The 24,499-nt window shown below is 39.6% G+C and overlaps 1 protein-coding gene across 1 annotated transcript in view; it reads right to left on the reverse strand.

Annotated features, from left to right (window-relative positions):
- adcy5 (adenylate cyclase 5) overlaps window positions 1–22,928 on the reverse strand; it is a 57,173-nt gene extending 34,245 nt beyond the window's left edge. Inside the window, exon 1 of the mRNA XM_030786155.1 lies at window positions 22,005–22,928. Coding sequence (XP_030642015.1) covers window positions 22,005–22,928 — 924 coding nt within the window. The remainder of the gene's footprint in view (window positions 1–22,004) is intronic.
- Between the last annotated feature and the right edge of the window lie 1,571 nt (window positions 22,929–24,499).

The following is a 24,499-nucleotide window of genomic DNA, read 5'->3' on the forward strand; positions in this document are numbered from 1 at the left end:
AACTTTATCCGTGTCGGGTTTTCCTCAAGACCTTGGAAGAATAAACATTTTAAGCGACGGGATCACTGTCTTATGATGTTAACCATTCCACGGAGCCTTTTAACTGTCTCCTAAATAAATATTATGGATCAAATGAGGTCAGGAGACTATTTTTATGCTCCGGTCCTCCTCTTGTGGTTCTACCTCTCTAGCTCAGCCTCTTTCTTGATCTGAACCCCTTTTTTCCTCTTTCCCTGCCGATACTCCCTTCTCTCACACTCTATCAACATATTATATAGTCTTTTCCTTCCCACTGAATATCTCTCTCTGGCTTATACTGTATCTTCTTCCTGTTCGCTCCACTCATTTCTTGCTTCCTGTCTCTTGTCTGTCTGATGTAAATCATGAGGACAATGTTGGATCTCGGGTGGAATCCCCAGATTCTGCTAATTCTTCTTTTCCCTCGACATGCAAGAGTATGTGGCATTCCATCAGCACTTACGCTTCTCCAGTCTCCACTCAACTCGACCACAAATCAATCGCAAACCCCAAACTGAGCCCCCGGTGTCTCATCCAGCACCTTCATGGTCAACATTGCTCCCTGGCTTTCCACCATTAACAGGGAAGCGACCATGAACATCCTCTGCACAATATCTAAGTGTGGAACACAGTTCTCAATAACAAGATGGCAAAGACAGTTGTTGCTAGGAGACAGCTATGACAATAACTGCCACAAACTTTAGCTGATATGAAATGCTAATGAATGTCACCACCCTAATGATAATTAGCCTTTTCCAAAGAGAGGCTGCTCCCCTCATTATGCAAAAGGGTAGATGTCGATTACTAATATCTATAATGCGATTTGGATGGAGTTCAATTCAATATTCAATGTTTTGCGTCAACAAAGTGGCCTTCAAGCTATTTTTGCGTCAGTCAAATCTCTTTTCAGCTGGCCAGAGAGGAGGCAGAAGGCCTTCTTGTGGTGTGTGCAATCCATAGCACATGCATCATGGGAAATAAATCAGTAAGAGATGTGACGAGATACAGCAGTCTTTACAGCACAGGTCATCTGCAGTGCATCTGCAAAAGCCTGTTAAATAACCCCAAATGCTGCAAAGCAATCATCTCCATTTCTATACAATGGCTCCTTTGCTGAGTATCCTTTCTGTAGGAGAGTAGGACATCGTGATCTGGCATGCTGCAGTAAGGTGTTTTCTTCACTCCCATCATTAGGAGAATGTAAAAATTACACTTAAGCTAACATGTAATCTTCCCTTTGTTGCATCTGTACGCACTCTCTCTCTTCTCTCTCTCTTCTCTCTCTCTCTCTCTCTCTGTCTCTCCTCATAGATTCAGCATCTCTCAAAAGGAGTCTCTGTGTTCTTAGCAGCTGATGTCATTAATTTAGGCAGACCTCTGTGGTGTATAGCTACAGTCCTGTGAGACTCAGCTGGGCCTCTGCTTATGTAACACTAGGCTAAAGGGCATAACAGCCCACAGATGCACAATTCAGGGGGATGCAAGATAACCCTTTAGCACATTCTGTCTTCTCTTTAACATACTCTGAGGTGATTTCAATATCTCATACGGTTTGAATATGGATATCTACTGGAAATGGCAGACATATCATTAAGTTATTCCCAATGCTCTGTATGCTTAATAGATTCCAACAGCCTAGGGAATGCAAACACAGACTAAACACAAAGGGAGACAGTGAAGGAGTGGAAGAGCTGAAAACAGAGCCTGTACACCACAGAGGAGATGTCTGCAGGCTTGGTCATATGAATTTGCTTTTTAATGTTGTTTTTCTTCATTGGCATTTAACGTTCTGGAAGCAAACAACTGACTTGAAAGTTGAGTTAACCTGTTAGGACCTTCTCCAGTTGGCACCCAGGCACAGAGTTTGCTAGAGGGAGCTACGTATCAGGTGCTCTTTGTTTACTCCTAGGCTGAGATAGAGAAGAACCAGTATTCACTTACAGGCACAACCTTGAAATCAATTACGGCATTCATGCACAGTGGTGGAGTCACTGGACATGTTTGTGATGAGCCCAAAGCTATTTTGATGAACTAAGTTTAGTGCATTGGGTTGTGCTGTAAACATCAGTGAAACTGCATTGAAATGCACAGGCATCAGTTGCATTGGTTCCTACTTGGTCACAAAAATACTTCAGAAGTTCCCGTAATGTGTAAAATTTAAAACATATTGCAATAATCTGGCCACGGGTATTTACTATCGAAGAAGTAACACTGTACAGCTTTTCCAATGCATTACGCATGACCTACAAAGAGGAAGATTTGACATGGACAGGGTCTGCTCTGTTTTTTTTTTTGTTTTGTTTTTTTACCCGTTTCATTGCATTCCCTTTACAGACCCCCAATTCAGGAAATCCAGAGTCATAAAGACAGCTGGATCATGGGATCTGTGGCATTATGAGCAAATCAAATGCAATTTCTATACTCCAAACACAGCTTTGCTTTTGAGGGTGTTTATAGGACAATATATCTAACATACCATGTTGAAATGTGCAATACTCTACCCTGTGTTACATAATTCTGTAAAATTCATATATATAAGAATATATAAATACACACACACGCATACACACACACACACACATACACAGACACACACACACACACACACACAGCGCACATAAAATGTAAACACTTTCTTCTCTATAGAATCTACTTCAAAATCTGTCACTGCTATCCATGCACATTGATTATGCTCTTAGAAATGTTACTGAGATAAAGAGACAGCTGTGCTTGGGGATGTCTGAGAGAAACATTCAGTATGGGAGGAGGCTTATCAATCAATCAATAAGGCACTTCCCGGCCACTTTGCCTACCTACCGTTACATGAAGCAATGCTGACTACATTCTTTGTTTTATATAGATTTTTGCTATACCATTTACCAGTTTTGGCCCATGCATTTGAATCACATCTGTTGTAAAATACAAATCATGCACAAACATCTCTCAGTATACTACACAGCAAATTGGTCTTCATACATAATCTATGGTGATCTTTTTTTAGTTCATCCAATTCCACAAGTGCACACATCAAATACTGCATTTAAAACACTTTTGGGAGGCTCAGTTGAGTACAGAAGCTCAATGCATAGAAAAATCTTTAAATTAATGGGGTTTTTTTCTCCACAGTGTATTAAAAGCTGAATGACTTGGACAACATTGCGACAACAGAGACCCTTGTACTTCAGACATACTAATCAGTACAGATTTTCAGCAGTTAATTATATTTAAAAAAAACAAACAAACAAGGAAAGTTAAATAAAGGAACATGCTCTTGATAATACACCTAAAATAAGCATAATATTTCTTAAATTAAGTGCAATCACAGTGGTCAAGGACAATGGATTACATTTAGAAATCCCATCAGTGCAGCCATTTTGAGCAGAAATAGCTTGTGACACTGCAGGCTAGGCTTAATAGTTTTCCATTATGGACAAGACGACACAATAGTAGTCTTGTGTCCTCTGTCCTCCATTACACATACATTGTGCTATGTGAGGCAGTCTGAAACATGCTGATCAGCATTTTAGTTCCACCTGGTACATTTACATTCCCTTTTACAACGGCTCAGTAAAACTGACACATGGATCTTAAATCACAAGATCGCAAGAGAGGAGACACGAGCTGCCTTGATGAACTGGTCAGTGTATGTGCACTCCCAAGGTAGTTAAACAGAGATCCTGCAAAGCACACAGACACAGTTCGCCCAGAGAGCCAAAACCGAGCTCACCATGGAGTCCTCGCTGTCTTGTTTGTGGTTCATAATTGGGGTCAACCGTCAAGACGTGATAAGGATTTCCATTCACATGGATAATTCTCCAGACAGCGGGGACGAGTGTTCATAAATCAAAGTGTAACTGTGGTGAGGCTGCTTCATGCATGGCCTCAATATTTATGACCTTCTCCACTTGACAGGCCAGGTTGCTATGTTTGGCTTTCCAGGAGCTAGACAACGGTCAGGGACAATGAGCAGAAATGAATCCCTCTCTAATAATCCTCTAACAAAAGCTAGCCCCCCTTGTACAGTGGAAAAGGTAAGGAAAATCAAGGCAAATCATAAACATTTATATAGAAGATATACCAGCGAGATTATGAACCTTCACTGTGTTATCGTCACAACCGTAACCACAAAAAAAACCATTGAGAACCTCTCAGTGCAAGTGACAATGTGGGACCAAGGCCTCAGAAGAGAAGCTGACCGAAACCACTGCTTTGAAAATCAGCTACAGACTGCTGTGCACTCCATACAAAATGGCTAGAGGGCTGTAATAAGATTTTGATTGTCCATACCCTCTCCGAAGGACAGGAGGATATCCCCCATTGACTGGAGTTGCCTATTGGAATGAACTAAATTAAACTGTCCATCCTTTTCATACTCACTGTGGGCTTAAGACACTCTCTGTCTCAGTCAGCACAAACATGTACATATGCAGCGAGACTATGCCTGAACCAGAATTCTTTTTTTTTTTTTCCTCTTTGCAAAAATTTCTTCTGCTTTCCAGCTCTAATGGCATCCAAGAACATTATAAAGATAACAAAAAACAGGCAGAAAACACAAATATAGTATAACACTGAGTCAAATATCAAGTCAAACCAAGCTGATTAAACTCTGCAAATACAAACTTCTTTTTGATTTTTTTTTATTATTATTTTAGGCCTTTGTGATACATTTGAGGTGTGAAGTATTGATCATTTCTGATAATGATTATTAATTATTGACAATACTAAATACCAATTGTCAATATTTAACAAATCAAATGTATCACATTATGAAACCTTGGACATTATGTTCTGAGTGCATATGCGTGCAGCCACCCTTAAACTGCTATCACTACAAAACATTCGCATTGCATCAAGCTGATGCCTTCAGCAAACCGCTCATTATTTAATGCTGAGTATAGACTAGCCTTTCAGTATAAAACTATTATTGACTGTGAGACTCCTCTCAAGCTACAGAAATTAATTCAATAAAATAATGAAATATGAGTAGCCTAATTAACACCTGCAAATGAATGCTCATGCCTGCTCATGACCAAATCCAGAACATGAACCTGAAAGTATCCCAGCATTGAGGTCAATATAACCACACTGAGGTCAATAAATATGTGAAATCCCCACATATGAGTGAACAAGTGGATAAATAACTGTCATGAACACCAAGAGCATAATTATCTGATAAAGCCTCCTGCACAGAGTGCTGAAGTGCATATTCATCAAATATGTGTTTGTGTGTGTTTCCTGGTTCCACTGATCTCTTAATCCAAACCAAATTTTTTTTATTTCCTTAATTAGCAACAGGCATGCCATTCTTTTTTTTTGTTTGTTTGTTTTCTTTTCTTTTCTTTACTTTTCTTTCCTTTCTTTTTTTTGCACATTGGTGGAACTGAACGTGACATTCCCACCAGTGTGCAGAGTGGAAGGGACAAAAGCATGTGTAAACCGGTCTTTTCATGGCAACCAGAGTGTCTGCAAACTGGTCTTTTCATGGCAACCAGAGTGTCTGTAAACTGGTCTTTTCATGGCAACCAGAGTGTCTAAACTGGAGATACACAAGATACACAGAGAACTATTTTTAGACTCATTAAGCGCTTAATGTTTTTTCATAATTCACGTGTTTCACCTTTTGATCAGTAACGGATTACACTTGTGGCGGAACAAGTGTGTGGACAGTAGGCCGCATTGTTCAAGCCCTCTGAGCCATTACAGAGCTCAGGCAAAGCTGCTAATGGACTACTGCTAACGAGGCATACCACTAAGCCTGAACATGGGGATTTCTCATGCAAAGAACGGCTGCCTTATTTAGCATACATTCATTCAGTTTCTTGTAGTGGGGTCACACCAGTAACATAACAAAAAAAGTTTACTTGGCACACACAGAATCGGAACTTGAATCTGCGCACAGTGCACTATCAAACACAGCCTATGCTTAAGTCACACCACAACATGGAGCAAAACTGAATAATACCAATACACTAAGACCTTCAATATGACTACACTATACATACATGCATACATACATACATACATACATACATACATGCACGCGTTGCGCACGCACACACATGCACACACACACACACACACAGCCAGCTTAGATAAAATGAAGCATGGTGCTATTTATAGTGGAAACTGCTGGCAAATGTCAGCATTAAGGCTTTAAGGGGTGGAAATTTGGCAAGGGTTAGTCATAAACATATGTTGGACATATTAATAATAATGCACAATTACAAAAATCGTTTGCTAAAGCCCTGGAAAACCGTTTGCTTTTGTTTACTTTAATGCTTCTCGTGAGACTCTTTCATTAATCATCTAAACACAAAGTGAGTGTAACCCAAATGCTCTCTCACTGACTGCTTATTCTTCTTACAGGACTTAGTGAAAATGAAAACTGCTGGCAAATGGACAATGGAAATAGCCAACCCCAAGGGCCAGACAAGCAGCACTTTGGTTTGGGGTGGGGGGGGTGTGGGTGGTGCTCCCACTGAGCCAGCGTTTCCTCCCTTTTTTCAAGTCCTGGGTACCATCCACCACACTAGTTCTCATGCACCACCGTCTCGAAAGAAGGTACTCACGGTATGTTACTGGCAAAGGGTATGTTTTTATAACTTCTATATGTAACGTATGCCCCTCTGAAACACTGGAATGCACCGGAATCCCCAAAACATACAAACAGCACCTCTTATGGAAAACCACTCTTTTCGTAAATTCATATCTTGACACAAACCCATATTGTACAGCACTGGAGGAAGATCAGCGTGTGATGTGCATGACTTGAGACCGCAGCAGGGTGACAGTTTTTTGTTTCACTTTGCTTAAAGAGTACTTTTCCCCGGTCCCCAAGCTGTAATTTCTGGAACTGTTTGAGCTAAATCTAAAATAGACCTTTCTACATCCAACCAATAAATACATACAAACACAGAATCACCTACGAACTTAGGCTACACAAGTACGCTAATGCACACACCCACACACACACAAACACACACAGCAAGGAGTGTTGGTGGCTTTTCAAGCGTTTTAAGCTCTAAGTGTACTATTTCCTGTGCTCCTTTTAAAGCTTTTCACCTGCTAATATGAAAAGCAACTTCTGACAGCTTCTGTCAATGGTACCACTACACATTTCATTTCAAGTTTCATTTTCAAGTAATTCAATTTTCCCGACGCTGAGAGTTAGCGGGCTAAATCAAAGGTCGCAAACAGTACAGTACGCTAAAACATCAGCATTGACGCTACTTATTTCACACTTTATTTCACATCCTACTTGGCGTTTCTTCCTTTATTAAAGTCTGTTTATCTCTTAGGCATTCATTTACTTGCAACTTCTTTTTTGTCATATTCTTTTAACGAGGCTGGTACATTCAAAAGAGCATGACTGATTATTAACCACACTAGCTTTGCACTCAGTAATATGGCCTCACCCAGTACCTATGCGTGTCTAACTAGGTAAGCTAGTTATAGTGATAAATGTACAAAAATATTTAGTACAGACCTGTAGAAAAGATCCATCTAGCTGTAGTAAATTCTTAACTTCTGCCTAACCCATGGTATCCTCCTACAGAAGTCAGAGTGTTGTAGACAGTCTTGCGACAAGGGCTGCCAAAGTGTCATTCAGTTGCCATGGTACTGATTCCCATAATATGCTCAGCTGTGGATTCAACTTCAGCGGCTGGCTGACACAAGTATTTCTGCAAACTGAATGATGCAAATCTTAGCACTGTCCCAACCATGTGAGGGCACAGGACCCTAAATTTGGAATTTGGCATGTCGGCTTAAATTCATTTTACGTGATGCCTGCTTCTTCCTTGCTTTTCAAGTCAAATTATTCATCACACTACTTGACTTAAGTTTTTATGCAGGCAGTGATAGAATGCAATCCTGGTGAAGTGAAGTGTCTTTGTACTTTTGGGCAAGACATTAAGCTCAAAGCTACCCTGGATATGTGTTACATATCCAAGAGTTATTCCCATATTTAGCTATCCTGATATCGTTCTCTGGATTCTGGGGATTACAGTTGTTCATCACCTGGACGAGATGATTATGCCGAGATATTTCAGACAAAAGTCAGTTTAAAACCACAGCTTTAATACTATTCAGGCTACACATTACCCATCTTTAATTTTTAATATTGATTCAATTTCACATCTTAATCAAAAACTAAGCGTAAACCCAGGATTACATTACATTAAAGCCCTCTGTTCACACTAACCCAGTCAATGTTCACTCAGTCTTTCTAAGCATTAGAACACAGCTGCTTTGGCAATATCATCATTCAGAGCACATCCAGAAAAACCCAAAATTAACTACTGGAAAAAAAAAAATACAAGGCACTCTTTGCCTCGAAGGCATACAATAAAAGCATTTATGTCAGCAGCTTATCCATAACTGGATAGCTATAAACACAAACCCTTCATATTCACATCCTTCATATTAAGGACAGAACTGGCTGACACCCATATGTGTGGGTTCTTCATTCTTCAGGGTGTAGCAGCCCATGACATGAAATGTCTGTACATAGGGACAATCATGATTTAAATGCCTAAAATTATCCGTGGGTTCACACTGATTGACTGGTTAATTAATTATTATTTGGTTAAACAGCACACTGGTAAACGGAAACAAGAACAAATTCAGTGAAGAAGAGATGAGTAAGAAAAAAGTGAACAAGTGGTAGAAAACTGCTAAACTTATGGAAAAAATAGCAGGGACACTATACCGCTACTGTAAAAATATTGTGGGTTCCTGCTAAAGCTTCAGTCTGTCACCATCCTGCATGCTTTTTAGAATATGCTTTTATTCTAAAAACCTTTTCATATTTACATGCCTATTACTCAACACTTAAAATGCTTAGCTATGGAGCTGTGGATTCAGGCTACTTTGGTCTCTCAATTCTCATTTTGTCCAGAAACATATGAACTCTTTAACGTTTGCAAGTGAAGTGATGCAACGGAGGAATATTGTTTAGTTATGTGATCCAGAGTTTACACAAAACAAGTTTTACCGTCAACTTTAACCACATAATTAAAAAGCTTCTGTCAGAATCACATTAAAAATGTAGTAATCAGATTTGAAGCTAAAAGCCTTAAAGTATGTTAGTCTCTAAGGGACTTTTTTTTTTCTTTTTTTAACAAGAATCAATATAAGGACAAAGCAAAATGTTTCCCTTTTTCCTCGAGAGTCTGAGAGACCTGAAAGGAAGAAGAGCAAAGACAGATAAATCCATTCCTTCACAATAATTAGCATAATAGCACCGTAATGGTCTAAGCTCACCATTTCCAGTAATGTCAACCCATTATCCATGCCACGTAATCAGGCGAACCCCCCCCCCCCCTCCCTCAAGTAAAGTGTCTTTCATAATCCTGCGCTGGTGGCTTTCTCCCACCTCCTCAAGAGCTAATTACACAAGCGTCAAAGCAACCAATAAAATGCAAGATAATATCATTTTTTTACCATATGTATCTCAGTTGACAAAAGAGCATGCTATATGCTCCCATATGGTGTTTTTTTTTCAGTCGTTTTTTTGTTTGTTACAGTTTGTTTATCTGTTAAACAAACGTGTAGTTGAAACTCCATTTTTCGACCAAGCTGGTGCACTTTTTTTTTTTTTTTTTAAATGAATGTAATCCTTGTTTGGTCTGTTAAACAAATCACATTTTACATCCATGGACATCATTCAAACAACTCTTATTTTGTTCAGACTACTCAAAAATTTCCATTCTTTCCATATTAACATCAAGTTATTCAGCCAGGATAACTACATTAGCATCTTGAAATATCTGTCAGTTAAACTGCATAATAAGCTACACAGAATTATTCATTTCACTGACATGACCATCGACCGTTATTGCTATATATACCTTAAGTCCACTATTTTATATATTGTTTACTGTGTTATATTGTATTGCATATTGTGAATTGTACATTGTGTTGACTACAACTGAGAAAACAAACATGAATAAGAATTCCAATATACAAGATACAAAGGGCAAATAAAGCTCTATTGAATCTTGGCCCATGTAATTTCAGCTTCATCATGTCTTCATTACCGCAAATATCCATTACTCAACAAGTATGCTATGCTGTTTACGATTCTGAAGCCCTGCTGTAGCTGTATTCACCAGACAACTACATTCATTCAGGCCCCAAAGCCTCTGGCCAAATCTCTCTGTGCTTCTGTTTGTGTCACCTGAATCGGCAGCACCCTCCCCGGTGGTCAGCACAAATATCCTGTTATAATATCAAACATATGGTCTCACAGGAGGATGCAAGAGTTGGGCTTCTGGGATATTGTTTCCCCCGTATGTAGAAATCCTGCCTGTTCTATGTGGGTAGCGCAGCTCACAGGCACTTGCCGCTGTATTCATGATATTCAGAACCCCCCCCCCCCCAATCCCCCCCAGCTCTGACGCTTGAAAACAGCTGCTCCTGATGCATCTGAGAGACCTGTGAACCTTCCTCTGTTTTGCTTTAGGTCAACTGGGTCCAGGGTTCTGAGAGAAGACACGTGTCGAATTTGGTGTAGGGTACAAAGATGTCAGATCATTTACTGGTAGCTGATAGGCAGGCGTTTCAGAAACCTGAACACAGTGTAGACAGCAGCTGAGTAATATCTCTTGACCTTCGTTGTCTTGTATGAATGGATGAAAACACATTAGTTCAACTTGTTGCAATGCTCCTCCAGTGTTCCAAACATATCGTTAGATATCAGAGCTACAGAGACCAACAACTAGAATTTCAGATGTTATCACCAGGGGTGTGCTTTTAAAGTAAAGTTTTTTTAGTGACCACTACATCAGACAGTCTGGGTGGTGGAAAGCACACAGTCAGCCAGCCACACTTGTAGTCTGGGATACCAGAGAGGTCAAGGGTCAAACCCCAGAGCCTGTGGCACATCTGTGGATGGGCATCTGGAGCATCTCTGCCTAGTCTATGTAATGTTGCACTCACGCTCAAAATCTAAGGGCACACACTGCCTTTTGCAGCGAGCGAAACTGTAGATCCTACATAAATGGCGGATTCTTTCCAGTACAATTAACTGTAAACCTTGAGCGAATTAATAAAGATAGCAAAAACTAATCATGTTGCCAACAAGATAGACATCCGCAAACAAGTGGACTGACTGTGTGTGCTTTAGCCAAGGATTTCCCAGAGGGATCCACAAGGCTTGGATTACAGAGTATTTTTAAAACTCTCTTTAAACTTGAAATGGTAAAAAGTTTTGTAATGCCCCTCGAGACAGCCAAATTGATTGTGGGAGTCTGGTGACTATTAGAGACCCAGGTTTAGTCACAAAATACAATGACTGCAATATCATGCATGAGGCCAAAATTTTGGGTCCCTGGTGTAAAAGAACCAGAGTTTTTAATGTCAAATACCTCAGAGACAGTGTTTAATTATGGTCTCTGACTTTTTTATATCTTTAAAAAAAAACCCCAAACAAACCAAAACAACCCCAGCAGCATAGGCACTAACTTTTTGACAAAAGAATGTTCTGGGAAGGGTAGAATGAACTAAAATCGACTGCCTGTGCTCCTGCAGTCATGCCCCAGGAGAGGTAGGTTCATACTGTGGCTTTTATTCAGATTCTGTGAAACAGCAGTAGTATGATGCAGCCCAGTGATCCTTTTACCAAAACTTAAGCTCAACACTACAAGAAACAGCAGCAGAAAAAAAAGGATCTATTATTTTATATTATTATATCTCATTTATATTTAATATTCAGACAGTGAGATCCTCAACTGCGTAACCATTACAAACTTCATTCTCATTTCAAACTGTATTTCAATCCATCAATGAGAGCCTTTTTACGTTTATATTAAGTGCAATTCAACAGTGTGCAGTATTGTACCACTCTGTCCATATTAACGGTGTAATGGTCTGGTATCAAAACCGAAAACTGAGATTCTGTGGTTCACGCTCTGCTCATCGTGCGTCTGTAGTGAAATTAAGGTATAAAGCCTGCTGACTGTGTAGGTGTCTACACTTCTCTTCGACAGTGATACTGCTGTGGTTCTAAAGGACTCTACCTTCAAGAAATACCTGAGCAATCTCCCTCAATTTGTTTCATTCGTGGAGTCATTAGGGTCCTCTGTTAAACCTATGGAAAAAAATGTTCAGTTTCCACGACCAGCAGGACACTGGCATTACAGAGCCAAAAGGCTGGTAACAGTTTGCAATCACCACATGGGCAAAATAAGTCAGGAATAGATAATTAGCAGCTTTACAGCCATCCCACATTAGTGTGTAAAGAGAGCTGAATAATTTTCAGGCCAGTATTTGGCCAGCAACACCAATGAGAACATATTTCACTTTGTCAAATATTTATCTTGAGGGGTCGCTTGTTTTTTTTTTCTCAACGAATACTTATCAACCCAACCAATATGAGTAGAGAGATGGGGAGGGCATATTCCTTCTCTCAAGGCCGAGTCAGGAAAGGATAAAAATACAAAACAAAACAAACCTGAAACATCTCTAGCAACGTTAATGTGGTGCTCAGTATGATGTACTGTAAGACATCACTCAGACTTACATCCCTAGGCAATGGAATAGAAAAAAAAACAGATGAGTATCTCATTTTTCTAGATGCATTATATGGATCCTCACTCAAAAACATCCAAATGACATTTCTGTCAGATTACAGATGACAGATCAACCATATGAAACTCCAAAGAAAATCAGTGGGATCCGTAGTGACTTGCTCTATATATTTATCATAATGGACAAGGAAATTTGGCTCACTATTTGAGCCGAAATCATTCCCTGTAGTTTTTCAGTCATATCAAAATAGCAAACTGTTAACCACACCGAGCAGTTGGTCACATGTAAATCAAAGGAGAAACACAGAGGATGTGTCTTACCATTGGCCGGGTAAGAATATAATTCCAATCATTAGCAAAAAAAAAAAACCTCAAGGAAGTTTGGTGAAGATGAGTACATTGAAGAATGGTAAAACATTTCTTTGTCCTTCTCACTGGATAGGCTGAAAAGAAGTCAGGAAGCAATCTTTTTGACAGACTGCATAAATATTAATCATTTTGAAGGATAAAGAGCGAGAGAGGGAAAAAAAATCTACATTCAAAGCAACAAGTATAAAGAGCCCACATTAAATTTTCATCACAGGAGTTGAGAGCAGGACAGCAGGCATAGTTCTCCACTCTCTTTCCATAAGGGCCACAGGGTATTCCTCTGCCTAGAGCGACAGCAAAAGAAAGAATTTCAGAGCTTGCTCATAACTCAGATACTACGCGAGAAACGAGAAAGAGTTTGTGCCATTATTCCGTTAGTCTTCAGTAAGCGGTTGGGTGAAAGGACAAAATTTCAAATCCATCACCTAGTTGCTTACAAGTAATACTACAAAGCCGGCTTACATCTGTGTCACGTTTTGACAATAATAAACTCAGTTTACTCAGCTTTCCACAAAAAAAGGGTCTCTAGCAAGAAAAACAGTAACCGTTGTGAATGAGTAAACAAGGCTAAACTGCGGATCTGCCACACAGAGGACTGCATCTTTTTACAGTTAGGCATGGGTATTTGAAAAAGAGCACTATGCATAAAATGAGAAGACGAACATATCCAGTTTTGTCTTGATATAATTTGGCATATTAGCAGAGCAACTGGCTTGCACAAGCATTATGTATGTTTTCACGCTGAATTACAGAGGTCATCAGCAAGAGGCTAAAGGTCAGACATAACTGAAAGCTACACTAAGAATATTCCATTTACATCTTGTTCCCTGAAGCCCAACGCTGTCTCCGGAATCTCATTTTTCCTCAATGTCAATCAGCCCAATTCTTTCATTGGAGATTGGAAAACTGCTGAAATTGTCTATTAACCTCTTTGTGTAGTGATGCAGAAAATAGTTTTTCTGCATGCCTTTCTGGTGTCAGATTACCCTCTACTTGAACCATATAGCCCTCTACTTGAACCATATTCATAATCTAAAAAGCAGCCTAAAAATAGCTCTATTACTTTTAAAGCAAGTTTTGTATAAAAGATACTCTAAAAGAAAAAAAGACTTGTCTCAGTTTTACTCTAATTTACCAGACTACTAGATCTCATAGACTTTGAAAGAGCTGTGATCTAACGGGATGCTGGGAGGTTGCACAGCCCTTTCCCCTTGTGTCTGTGTACATGCCAATGCAAATTCACCAGAGTTAATTAAACTCTGAGAATGTTTACATGGTTCCAGACCAGAGCTGTGTGGAACCATACATACACCCTCACTAGAACTCTGCAGGTTATCTTGGTGTTTTATTTGTTTGTTTGTTTGTTTTTTTAAACAAATCTCTTTTGTAGACCTTTATCATAAAATCATATAAACAATATGACATTTCCTCAAATCTATGGACTGGACTGGGTAATGGAAGACTTTTGGTGTTTTAATTATGAATAGGAAATATTTAAGAAGGAGACACGGTGTCTCAACCACTCTACCGCTTGCTTTTCTGAGCTACAAAAGAAACTGACATTTCAAAAGAATATTTGCAATTAGGCATTATAACTTTATTAAGCTGGCGCATAAGAATATTCGCTACGAGATGCTGAAAAAAATTGGGTTAAATGAAAATTCCCAAATGTTAATTTTCATTGTGATGCACTAGCACTATTCATGTCAAAATGTGACAGAAACGCTGTAAGGGATTAGTCTCTGACTGATTATCTAATGAATAGAGCCCCACTGACTGTCTGATGAATACCCAGTATCTTTTTTGAGATAATTGCAGTCTCAAGGCAAGCGCTTAAAAAGCGCTTCGATGGAGGTTCTGCCACATGAAAGTTTTAGACTAAATAAACTTTGTTCTTGAATAACAAAAATAATAGTTCCGCACCATGGATGACCGTTTGTACCGCATGGGGACAAGCTGTGGGGAAGCCAAAACAAATAAATAAAACAATGCAGACCACATGTACTCATGCGATTGGTCAACATGCCTCATGTGACTCCAAATGCCGCACATGTGCTAGGAAGCACTGTTTGACAGCGTGGGAGGATTAAGGAAAGGAGCTCATTAATCATGGCCTTTCCCAATTAGTTAATTGCAGAATCGAAACAGTATACCTACTCTAGAGCACCGTGGCACCACACACCAACTGTGAGGAGACTAAGACCTACATCCACAAGGGTGTGTAGCAGGACGGACAACAGCTGAAAAGAAATGAGTCATGTTGTGATGTTCAGGTTGAACTTGGGTAGGAAATATGGAATAGAAGATTGCAGAATATGAAATTCCACATAGAATATAGGCCTACTTTATCAATAAGTCACATGTTAAGCATCTGTTATGCAGTGAAAGAGAAGCTATTTTGTCGTATAGAGCCATGCTATGAATGAACAAAGACCGAAATTCTTGACATCCTCACTACAATATGCGGAAATACCATGAAAAAAAAACAATACGTTTTGTAAAAGTGAAAAGTGCTCATTTCATTATCCCAAAGACTCACCCACTCAGTACCGACACAATCGCTAGCCTGAGGGAAAATATATATGAACCGTATTTTAAATGAATATTAAAAAGATGTTTGATTGCAGCTACAGGAGACATGACAAACTGTATGAATTTAGACATACCTAACTGAGATCTAGCTGAACTTTTCAGGAAAGTTCAGGAAGTGTAACATCTTCTATGCACATATGAGGCATAAATAGTAAACTATTCAACGCTAGGGTGAGGCTAAACAGACGCTGTCAAAAATCACTGTAAATTGCATAGGAGCTGTGGTGAATTTCCAGCAAGGGGCAAAGTGGACTGTAATCTCGCTGAAATGAAAAATATCCACAGTCTGCAAACTAAACATAATCACACTAGACTCTAAACACATTCTCAAAGTTGTGAATACCTACTCTACACCACTGCGGTAAACATAACCTAAAGACACGATCACGACAAGAGGTGCTCTCTCATGTGCTTCACATCATGTATCAGTAACTACTGTCATTCTCTGTGTTTTGTGGGGAAAACACATATAGAAGGCTTACTTTTTTGCTTTTATGGAGCATTCCTGTATTTCAGCAGCAATAATAGCTCGTAAATAAACAAGGAATACATAGTCTACACACTTGCACTCACCATGCATTATTTTATGGGCTTTTAATATGGAGTGAGGAGAAAGCGGTAGATTAATGTGGCCAAGTAAAGCAAGTTCCTTCATCATCAAAATGTTCAGTGTTGACCTCAGTATAAATAAAACCAACCATAAATCATAAAATGCAGGCCTGAAAATACAGAGCACTTTGAGAAAGATTCAACACAAATCATTTAAGTCAATTCTTTACAAAGAGGTTGGCATGATTAGCAAGGTGCAAATTTTGACAGGGAAAAAAACAAAAACAAAAAACACTCAGTTCATCTTCCGTTTCTGTCTCTGATTATCAGATGCACTTACTGGAAAATCTAGATGCTATTTTAAATAGACTGGATGCTCTAGGAAGAGAGGTTGATTAGGTTGACAAGCCACTGATAGATTTTCTCCTGATGTTACACTCTATTTAGTGTTGAGTATGAGTGGGAGGCTTAAGAAGGGCAGGAGCGTGGGCGGGCTATAATGAAATGACACACAGCTGAAGTTCATGCTGCAGTTGGGATCCTGTGCACACTCCTACCTTTATTAAAGATATTATTTTGCTTGGCGAAAAGATGTACATCATCGGTCGCTGTCACAAGCTGTGAGCCTTAATGAAACGTCTATGATGAGCTTCGGACAGCGCCATTCATTCAAGGGAGTCGTGCACACCTGCACACATTATTTCTTGATTGCCTACAGGTCTCCCATGGTAATAGGGAAAAAAACAATGCATGGGAAGAGACTGTGGGGGTGGAAAACCAGACAACACCAGGGGCAGTTGTATTCTAATTATCTCGATCCAAGCCTCTATCGCAGAGACTGCACCCACACTAGAAGGTTAAAGGATGAAAAGAAAAGGGTTTTCTTTTAGGGGAACTGTGAGAGGTTCCGGATGGTGTTTGTGGAAGAAAAATTCCCTTGGTTGCTAGGATACAGGAAGCACTTGTAGGGACTGCACTCACAGGGAACGTGGAGGAAGTAGTTCATGAGAAGTAACACAGCCTTTCTCCAAAGGGTGAACCGTGAAGTATTCTCAGTCACCTTCGGCGCTTATACTTTACTATTCACACACCTCAAATAACAAGGGACTAGTTGCAAAAATAACAGTCCCAATAACTGAACCACCAATGGGGAAAGAAGCAACCAAGTGTAACTTCTGGTCTCCAAAGGTCATATTTTCTTCACCTTGCCAGTCTACAGTACACAGTCAGCCATGCCTGGAAGAGGGTTAATACATCTATAGGGTTTGAATCTCAAAGGCAAATTAATAGCAGCTCTGTCAAGAGGCAAGGGAGGGAAGAAGACATCTGTTTTGAATTCCAGTGAGTCTGCATGTTACAGTGTGGGGCAATTTAATTACTGCAGCCGCAAACCTTATTACAGCTGGATTTGGGCCAAGCAAGACTCCATCCATCCCTTCTGCTTTTTTAAGGTAGGAATCTATTCTACCCTCACCAGGAAACGCTCTCATTCTTACATCACTTTTAATGAATCACAAAAGGTAGAGCAAAGGTAGGATAGTAATCAACATTTCAAACCATATAGATAACTTGACACCCTTTGCAAGGAGGTCTTGCAAGCAGTGCTGGTTCTTTCATATTCTGTCTTGTATACTGTCTTCCCTATCAAAGCCCTGAAGTCACCTGAGTCCATGGAGGATCCTAAGGTCTAGGTCTACTGAATCAGAGCCAACAGAGCCAAAGGGTTGAGCACAGGAGTGCATGGTACAGAATGGTAGATCACATCATTAATTTACTGGGTTTATACTACCATTTGTTCAAGATTTGAGAGCCAAGAGTTCTAAAGAAACATGCTGAATGTTCTCTGATACAACCTTGCAAGAATCTGAGCAAAGTGTTCCAAACTACAGATGACAACCAGTAAAAGAGTTTCTGTTGGATTACATTTCACCATATACTATCTTTCAATCTGTTTGTATGCATTTCTCTAATCTTTATAATCTTCTGTCAGATTACGAAAACAAGTTCATCTATCTGGGAGCTTAAAGTTGTTTTGTGGTGACATTCTTCATTACATGTCAGCTAATGGTTGGTAAAAACCACAAAGTCAAGAGATTCAATGAGATTACAACAGCTCCTGCAATATTACAGCAAAGATCATTTTAAATGAAGTCTTCCCTGAAACGAGAATGAATCTGGCAGACAGCGACATAATGACACATATAGGAATGATAGCTGCATGAACCCTATGGGACATTTTAAAAAGTAGTTTTTGGTTTGTTTTTTTTAATTAATCAAAACTAATAGATACTACAAGACTGACTTCTTCTGAATACTAAACTCTGGAGGCAAGGGTCTTTGTAAAATGAGGCCGTCACATTTCTGTCATGACCACTTAGCAATTCAAAGATTTCTAAGAAATTTCTTAGAGTGGCCAAGGATCAATTGACAGAGTCTGGTCAGTGTTAGGTCTGATCGTTTCCATTTATACATTAGGGCATTTCTAATACAAGCCTCATCCCAGGGTCTCATATAAACACAGCCCACAGTTGGTTAGCCTTACAGACACCAGTGTAAACAAAGGGAGATCTGATATGCTAAAAACAACAGCATCGTGTGGAAAGAACAACAAATACAGCAGCCCGTTCCCACAATCCCCATTTCCAAAGGACATTGTTTTTTTTTTTTTTTATAAAAATACAATTAGGTGTAGAGTGTCATGGTAGAAAAAAAATGTATTGAAAAGCAATGCTGGAGGAAAGTGCTGAAGTTCAGCTGTATGGGCATATGGAACAATGTCAGACATGAATACTAAGATCTTTGTAAAACTAAGCACTTATCCCTCTTAATTGTGAGGCATGGTTGTTTTGTCATAAAGTGTGCAAGCTATTAAAGTGAAAACACTTTTGTCCAGATGTTAGACACGCACATTCTCATGAACTATTACAACGGCAACAGGTACCATTTGGTTTCACAGGCTCGAAAGACTTAGCAATTATGGTGCAGGGTTGCAATTCCTGCTTTTTGTGACAATCTAAGTGCCCAGAATGAGAATTCTATTCTTTTATGACCGTCTATACCCATGCGTTTCAAAGAAGAAAAAAAATGTGCCACTACTCAAAATAGGGCCAAAGGAGATTACGACTGGTTGAGACATTTAGTAAGCAGATCACTGGAGTTCTTCAGTTCATACGCCGCGGAAGGGATTTTTTTTTTAAATTAGACTTTGTGAATAAAAGGCTTATTTTGCAGGAATATGGGAAGATATAGCTAATCACAAAATGATTTTGAATGTATGGAATGGTCATTTCCTGACATGGTGATTAAAAGGGCACTAATGCTAACTCTACCATTTCTGATAGGTTCCACACCATTGCCTGTCCCCCTCTAGTACGCACTTACTAAAAGACTGGAAAAATGATGAAAGGGATTTTTCAAACAAAACTGTAAATGCATCGCCATGCTCTAACATTTTAATGTTCAAATTATTTTGCTATTTCGTGCATGGCCCTGTACCTGTTACATAACAATTAATACACACATTCAACTAATTAAATGCGCTTGGGTATTTACATCTACACATAGATGCATTTAGTTAATGCAAGATGCTCTCACTTCATGACTGTCAATCCAAACCGCTGACACCTCTGCCCTGTAACCTTCCAAACTTAAATGTTCAATGATTGAATGAAGCACCACTTCAGACTAAAGATCAGTTAAGCCTGTTTCTCATAAAACTACAAGACAAACATGTAGAGAGAACAGTTATTGACACTTATGACACACATGCATAAATTCACTCTAGATTTCAAATACATTATGCTTAAAATTCATTGCTTTGGATGGAAAATGTAACTACTATAATAACAGCCACAGGCCATGCATGTTTTATAAGGAACATATAAAAATGTTTTAGGGAAAACAGCCAGCGTAGAACAGCTTGGTCCAAATCTTGTGTATCTCCAAAAAAAAAAAAAAAAAAAAAAAAAAAAAAAGGACTGCAAACTGCCAATGGTTTTCCAGTAAAATTTCAAATAAAATAACACCCTTACCGAGCTTCTGAACAAAATGGAAATGGTCAGTGATGGGGAAACTGGGTACAAGAAATGAGATTTGGGTTTTTTTTTCCAACTTTATGAAGTGATTCTGAAAAGGGGTGCAAAACAGACACAAGCAGAACGGCATGTGGACTATAATCAGTTGGTTATATAGACATGGTTCACGTGGTTCAAAAGTGGCCCTGGTACATCATCAGTGTGTGTTCTATAACATGCAGACTGCAAACCGAGTGACTGTGACAGTCTACCCCTACAACTTCAATTCAGAGTTTTGACTAACTAGACAGACAATATTTGTCTAAGTAAAAAAGAATATTCTCCAAATCTGACTGAAATAATAAGAGTGGTAAACATTGATTCCTCAATATCCTTTCTCAAATCATATTCAAAATACAGGACTAATGGATGGCTTTGGTGACTTGGCAAATGGGCTTTGGAAACCCATCTGTGCAACTCAGCCGTCTGTGCCAACATATTTTCTCCATTCTGCTCTATCATTTCTAAGAGATGACTTCAGCAAACCAGAAGGGCAAAACTGCAGCCTTGTGTAATGTCACTTCAATCATAAGCTACACTCAATAAACACAATAAACAGTGTGATTTATAAAGTATAAGTGCGAAACACTAAATGTTTTGGGGGAAAAAGTTCATTCAGAAAAAAATGAGCAGGAACGGTGTTCTGTCCCCTAAAAAAAACTGAACTTGTGAAGCTGAGAGTATTAAAAAGTTGCCAGTACTACACTGTAATTTGCCTGTTTTTGAGGTGAGATAAGCTGAGGATGTTACCCTAGCAACAGCATCACCAGTATACTTTTTATTCTTGACGGTTATTCATTATTACTCTCCAACAAGAGCAAAAAGGCCACAGCTAATTCATGATGATGTTGCTGTAAAACTCAGTTGAACATCATCACCCTATAAAGTTAAATGCTGCATGAATTCTAGTACTAGTATTGTTATTATTATTAATGTTATTGTTTTCCTTGTCATTACATGTACATGTCTATAACCACAAAAACACCACTTTTAAACGGAAATTGTGCATGGTCAGGTCATCAGAGGCACAATAAAGCAATCTTTCAGCATGAAAACAACTTCATCAAGTTATTCTGCAGGTTGATCAAGATCTTGTATCAGCTTAACTATAATTTTGCCCTAATGTGTTAAACTTCAGTTTTCATATGTGAAAATAAGATTCAACAACTTAAGGCATCAATAATCAATGCAACTGCAAATAAATTCCTGCAGCAAAAGTATTGGAAAATCATAAAAGTATTACAGAGAGAAAAATCTCACAATACTAGTGTTAAATACTAGTGTTAAATACTACAGGCTACTACCCAAGTACTAAAGGTTAGAAAATGATACTATATGAAAATGCCACAGGAAAATTATGTGATATGAATAAATTATATGAAGACATACCTTCAGTATATGTACGGTAAATCCACAGTATTTATCCAAATGGAGATCATATATTTCAGAGTTGGGCCAAGCTAGTCTACCACTTCTGTCCAGCTGGATCAAACTGTCCTCATTGCCACCACCTTGGCCAAGCTGGTCTGCCTGTTCTGACAGGCAAGATCAAACTGGTTAACCAGCTTGAATCTCATCCCCACCAGACTGACCAAGATGGTCTGCCAACTCTGACCAGTTGGATCAAGCTGGTCTATCAGCTCTATCTCATCCCCAGCAGCTTTGCCAAATTAGTCAACCCACTCTGACCAACTGAATAAAGCTAGTCTACCAGCTCTGACCAGCTCAACCAGGGTAGTCTGCCAGCTAAACCAGCTCAAGGCCAGCTTGACCAGCTTAGAATTTAATATGGTTTAAGATTTTTGTTTATCAGGGCTTGATTCCTATTAGACTTACTAACCAGAAAGCAAATTAAAATGAATGAATCACTAACCTGTTTCCATAGGAAGTTGTCCGATTCGTTTAACTTCCATGAGATTATCACATGTGTAGCAGACAGTATAACTCCCGTTATGACCGCTGCTCGCATCCGGACCGGGAGTAGTGTGTAGATGACATGGATGAAAAACACGGTCCACCAAATTCCCTCTGAGGCACTTCGCGGTTCTACAAGCAGTACACCTATCACCTGTACCACCAGGACGACCAAAATGACCACATAGCACACGATCCACATGTGATCCTGGTGAAATCCGTTCCGATTGCAGACAATCATCAAAACGAGGATGAGCAGGATAGACATTGAGAAAACCACAACGTAAGTCACTCTACAGATGCCGCCGGCGCAATGGAACGCCAACATAACCGCACATACGAGAACCAAAACGGCCATGAGCATGGTCAAACTACTCTGATTCAGTCGGAAAAAGTAGCGCTGGTACAATCTCTCCAGTTTCTCCGATTGGAATTTCTTGGATTTGAAAATATGCATCACGCTGCTGCAACATGCGCCCATAGAAAAGTGAACTTCTGGCATGAGTTCCTCCTCTGGTTTGGGCTTTACTCTCCTATCCTCCAAACCCAACTCTACCGACTTAGGTCTCACTTCTCCATCTGCATACCTTGGGGAAGATCGGTTATTGTTTCGACTCTCCTCTCCATGCTCTTGCCATGCAGATTTGGATCTAAAACTGACCCGGCTAACAGTTGTTGTGGCTCGTCCCGGTTGTCGGTCGAAGTCATCCTCCTCCCTCCATCTACTGTTCGACCGCGCGAGCTTTTTGCTCGAGGATCTGGCCGAGTATGGACATCCGTTAGCTATGGACTCAGATTCGCCCCAAGCAGATCTGTGCTCCGTCCCTCCCCTTAGTCCAGGAGCACCAACGCCGGGCGGGCTTACACTGTTAGATCTGGACATGATCTTTAGACTATTAATATTAAAATGACGGGCAGCTAGGAGAAGAAAATGACAGGGATCTGTCTGTGAGCGCAGATCAATTTCTTTTATGGAATATGTACTGTATAGACTATTAAGAGTGGTTCTGATGTCATTTTTGAGAATGTGCAACACCACATAACGGAATTAACGGTTTCAGTTACTTATATAGTTAGTGTTCTAAAACAGGCGTGTTTCGCGTTTTCTGGAATCTGAGTTCGTAGGGGGGAAAGCCACAGTAACGACTTAAATGACAATTGAAAGTTCAACACTTAGTACTGTTGTTGTATTCATTTAAGCTAACAGGAGGCGACGTTTCCGCATTGATGTAAAAGAAAATTCATCCAAGGCAACCCATTAACTCGCAGAATTTCTCAGTTCCACAGAATATTTCTTCATACGCCCTCTGTCTTACACTGAACTTATGGCAGTTAATTTACAGCTCGCAAAACGTAGAAAAAAACTCTCAGTTCGCTGAGTCTCTCACTTTACTATCCATAATTGAAACTATTTTCGACATCTGACAAATGCTTTAGAGACCACTTAAAAAAATAATTAAATGAGCAAAGTAGTCATTTGGGACACATCCCTGGACAACCAAAGCATCACGGGTAGGGAACCAATTTGCAGAGGGAATTCTCGCCGCATATGTTAATTATATCCCACATTCTGCGCTCACATATCATTAATCAACAAAAAAAATGAAGAAGATGTGTCAGATATTTTCAGATCACACCAGTTAAAAGCTGATTCCGTATCCATAACATTTCTCAGTGATCTTCCTTCATCTTGCCGTACGATGAACAACATATCCGAGTGCGAGGGAGTAAAGTCAGAAAGTAGATAAAAAGACTCCATCGTGATGTCTACATGGACTCATTGATCGTAGCAAGCCATGCACCTGTGAGTGTGATCGCAGCCTAGTTAGTAACATGATGATTTCCCTTCATACGCGAGGTAATCACGACCCTCACTTTCACTGTCCATAGAGACAATTCGTTAGTTTAACAAAGCGAACAGACCCTAACGATATTCTTGCATTAGCCAAAGAGATGCGCATGGCAAAAATCCCAAACTGTTATGATATCACAGCTGTCCTTTGGCGATCATACCTCTCTCTCCGTGCTGTGGGATACAGATTTCACCCATGCCGAATCATGCAGCATCACAAGCGTCAGCACTGTGAAGTGCTCAGTTCTCCATTAACAAAGATATCGAAACCATTGACTTTCAAAATACGGATGGTCTTAGAAAGCTGAAAGTGCTCTGTGTTTGCAGCTCCAATTCCCAGCAGGGTATGCAAAAAGAGACAAACAGTATCGATCATACATCCCTCTTTTGCTGCCTGTGGTCTTTCTGTTACCATTCAACCAAGTGTGATTTTAAGATCCACCTTCTGACCGTTTCTATTGGATAAATGAGCCAATGACTTTTTCTTCTCTGTTTCTATTGGCCAAGGGTTATGTCAGCGCAAAGAGTGATTTTACGCACGCCTCTTTGACATGTGGGCGGGTCAATAATTGCCGTAGGACTCAATATGCGCGCTGAAGAGA

The sequence above is a fragment of the Chanos chanos genome, chromosome 10 (assembly GCF_902362185.1).
Source record: "Chanos chanos chromosome 10, fChaCha1.1, whole genome shotgun sequence".
NCBI lineage: Eukaryota > Metazoa > Chordata > Actinopteri > Gonorynchiformes > Chanidae > Chanos > Chanos chanos.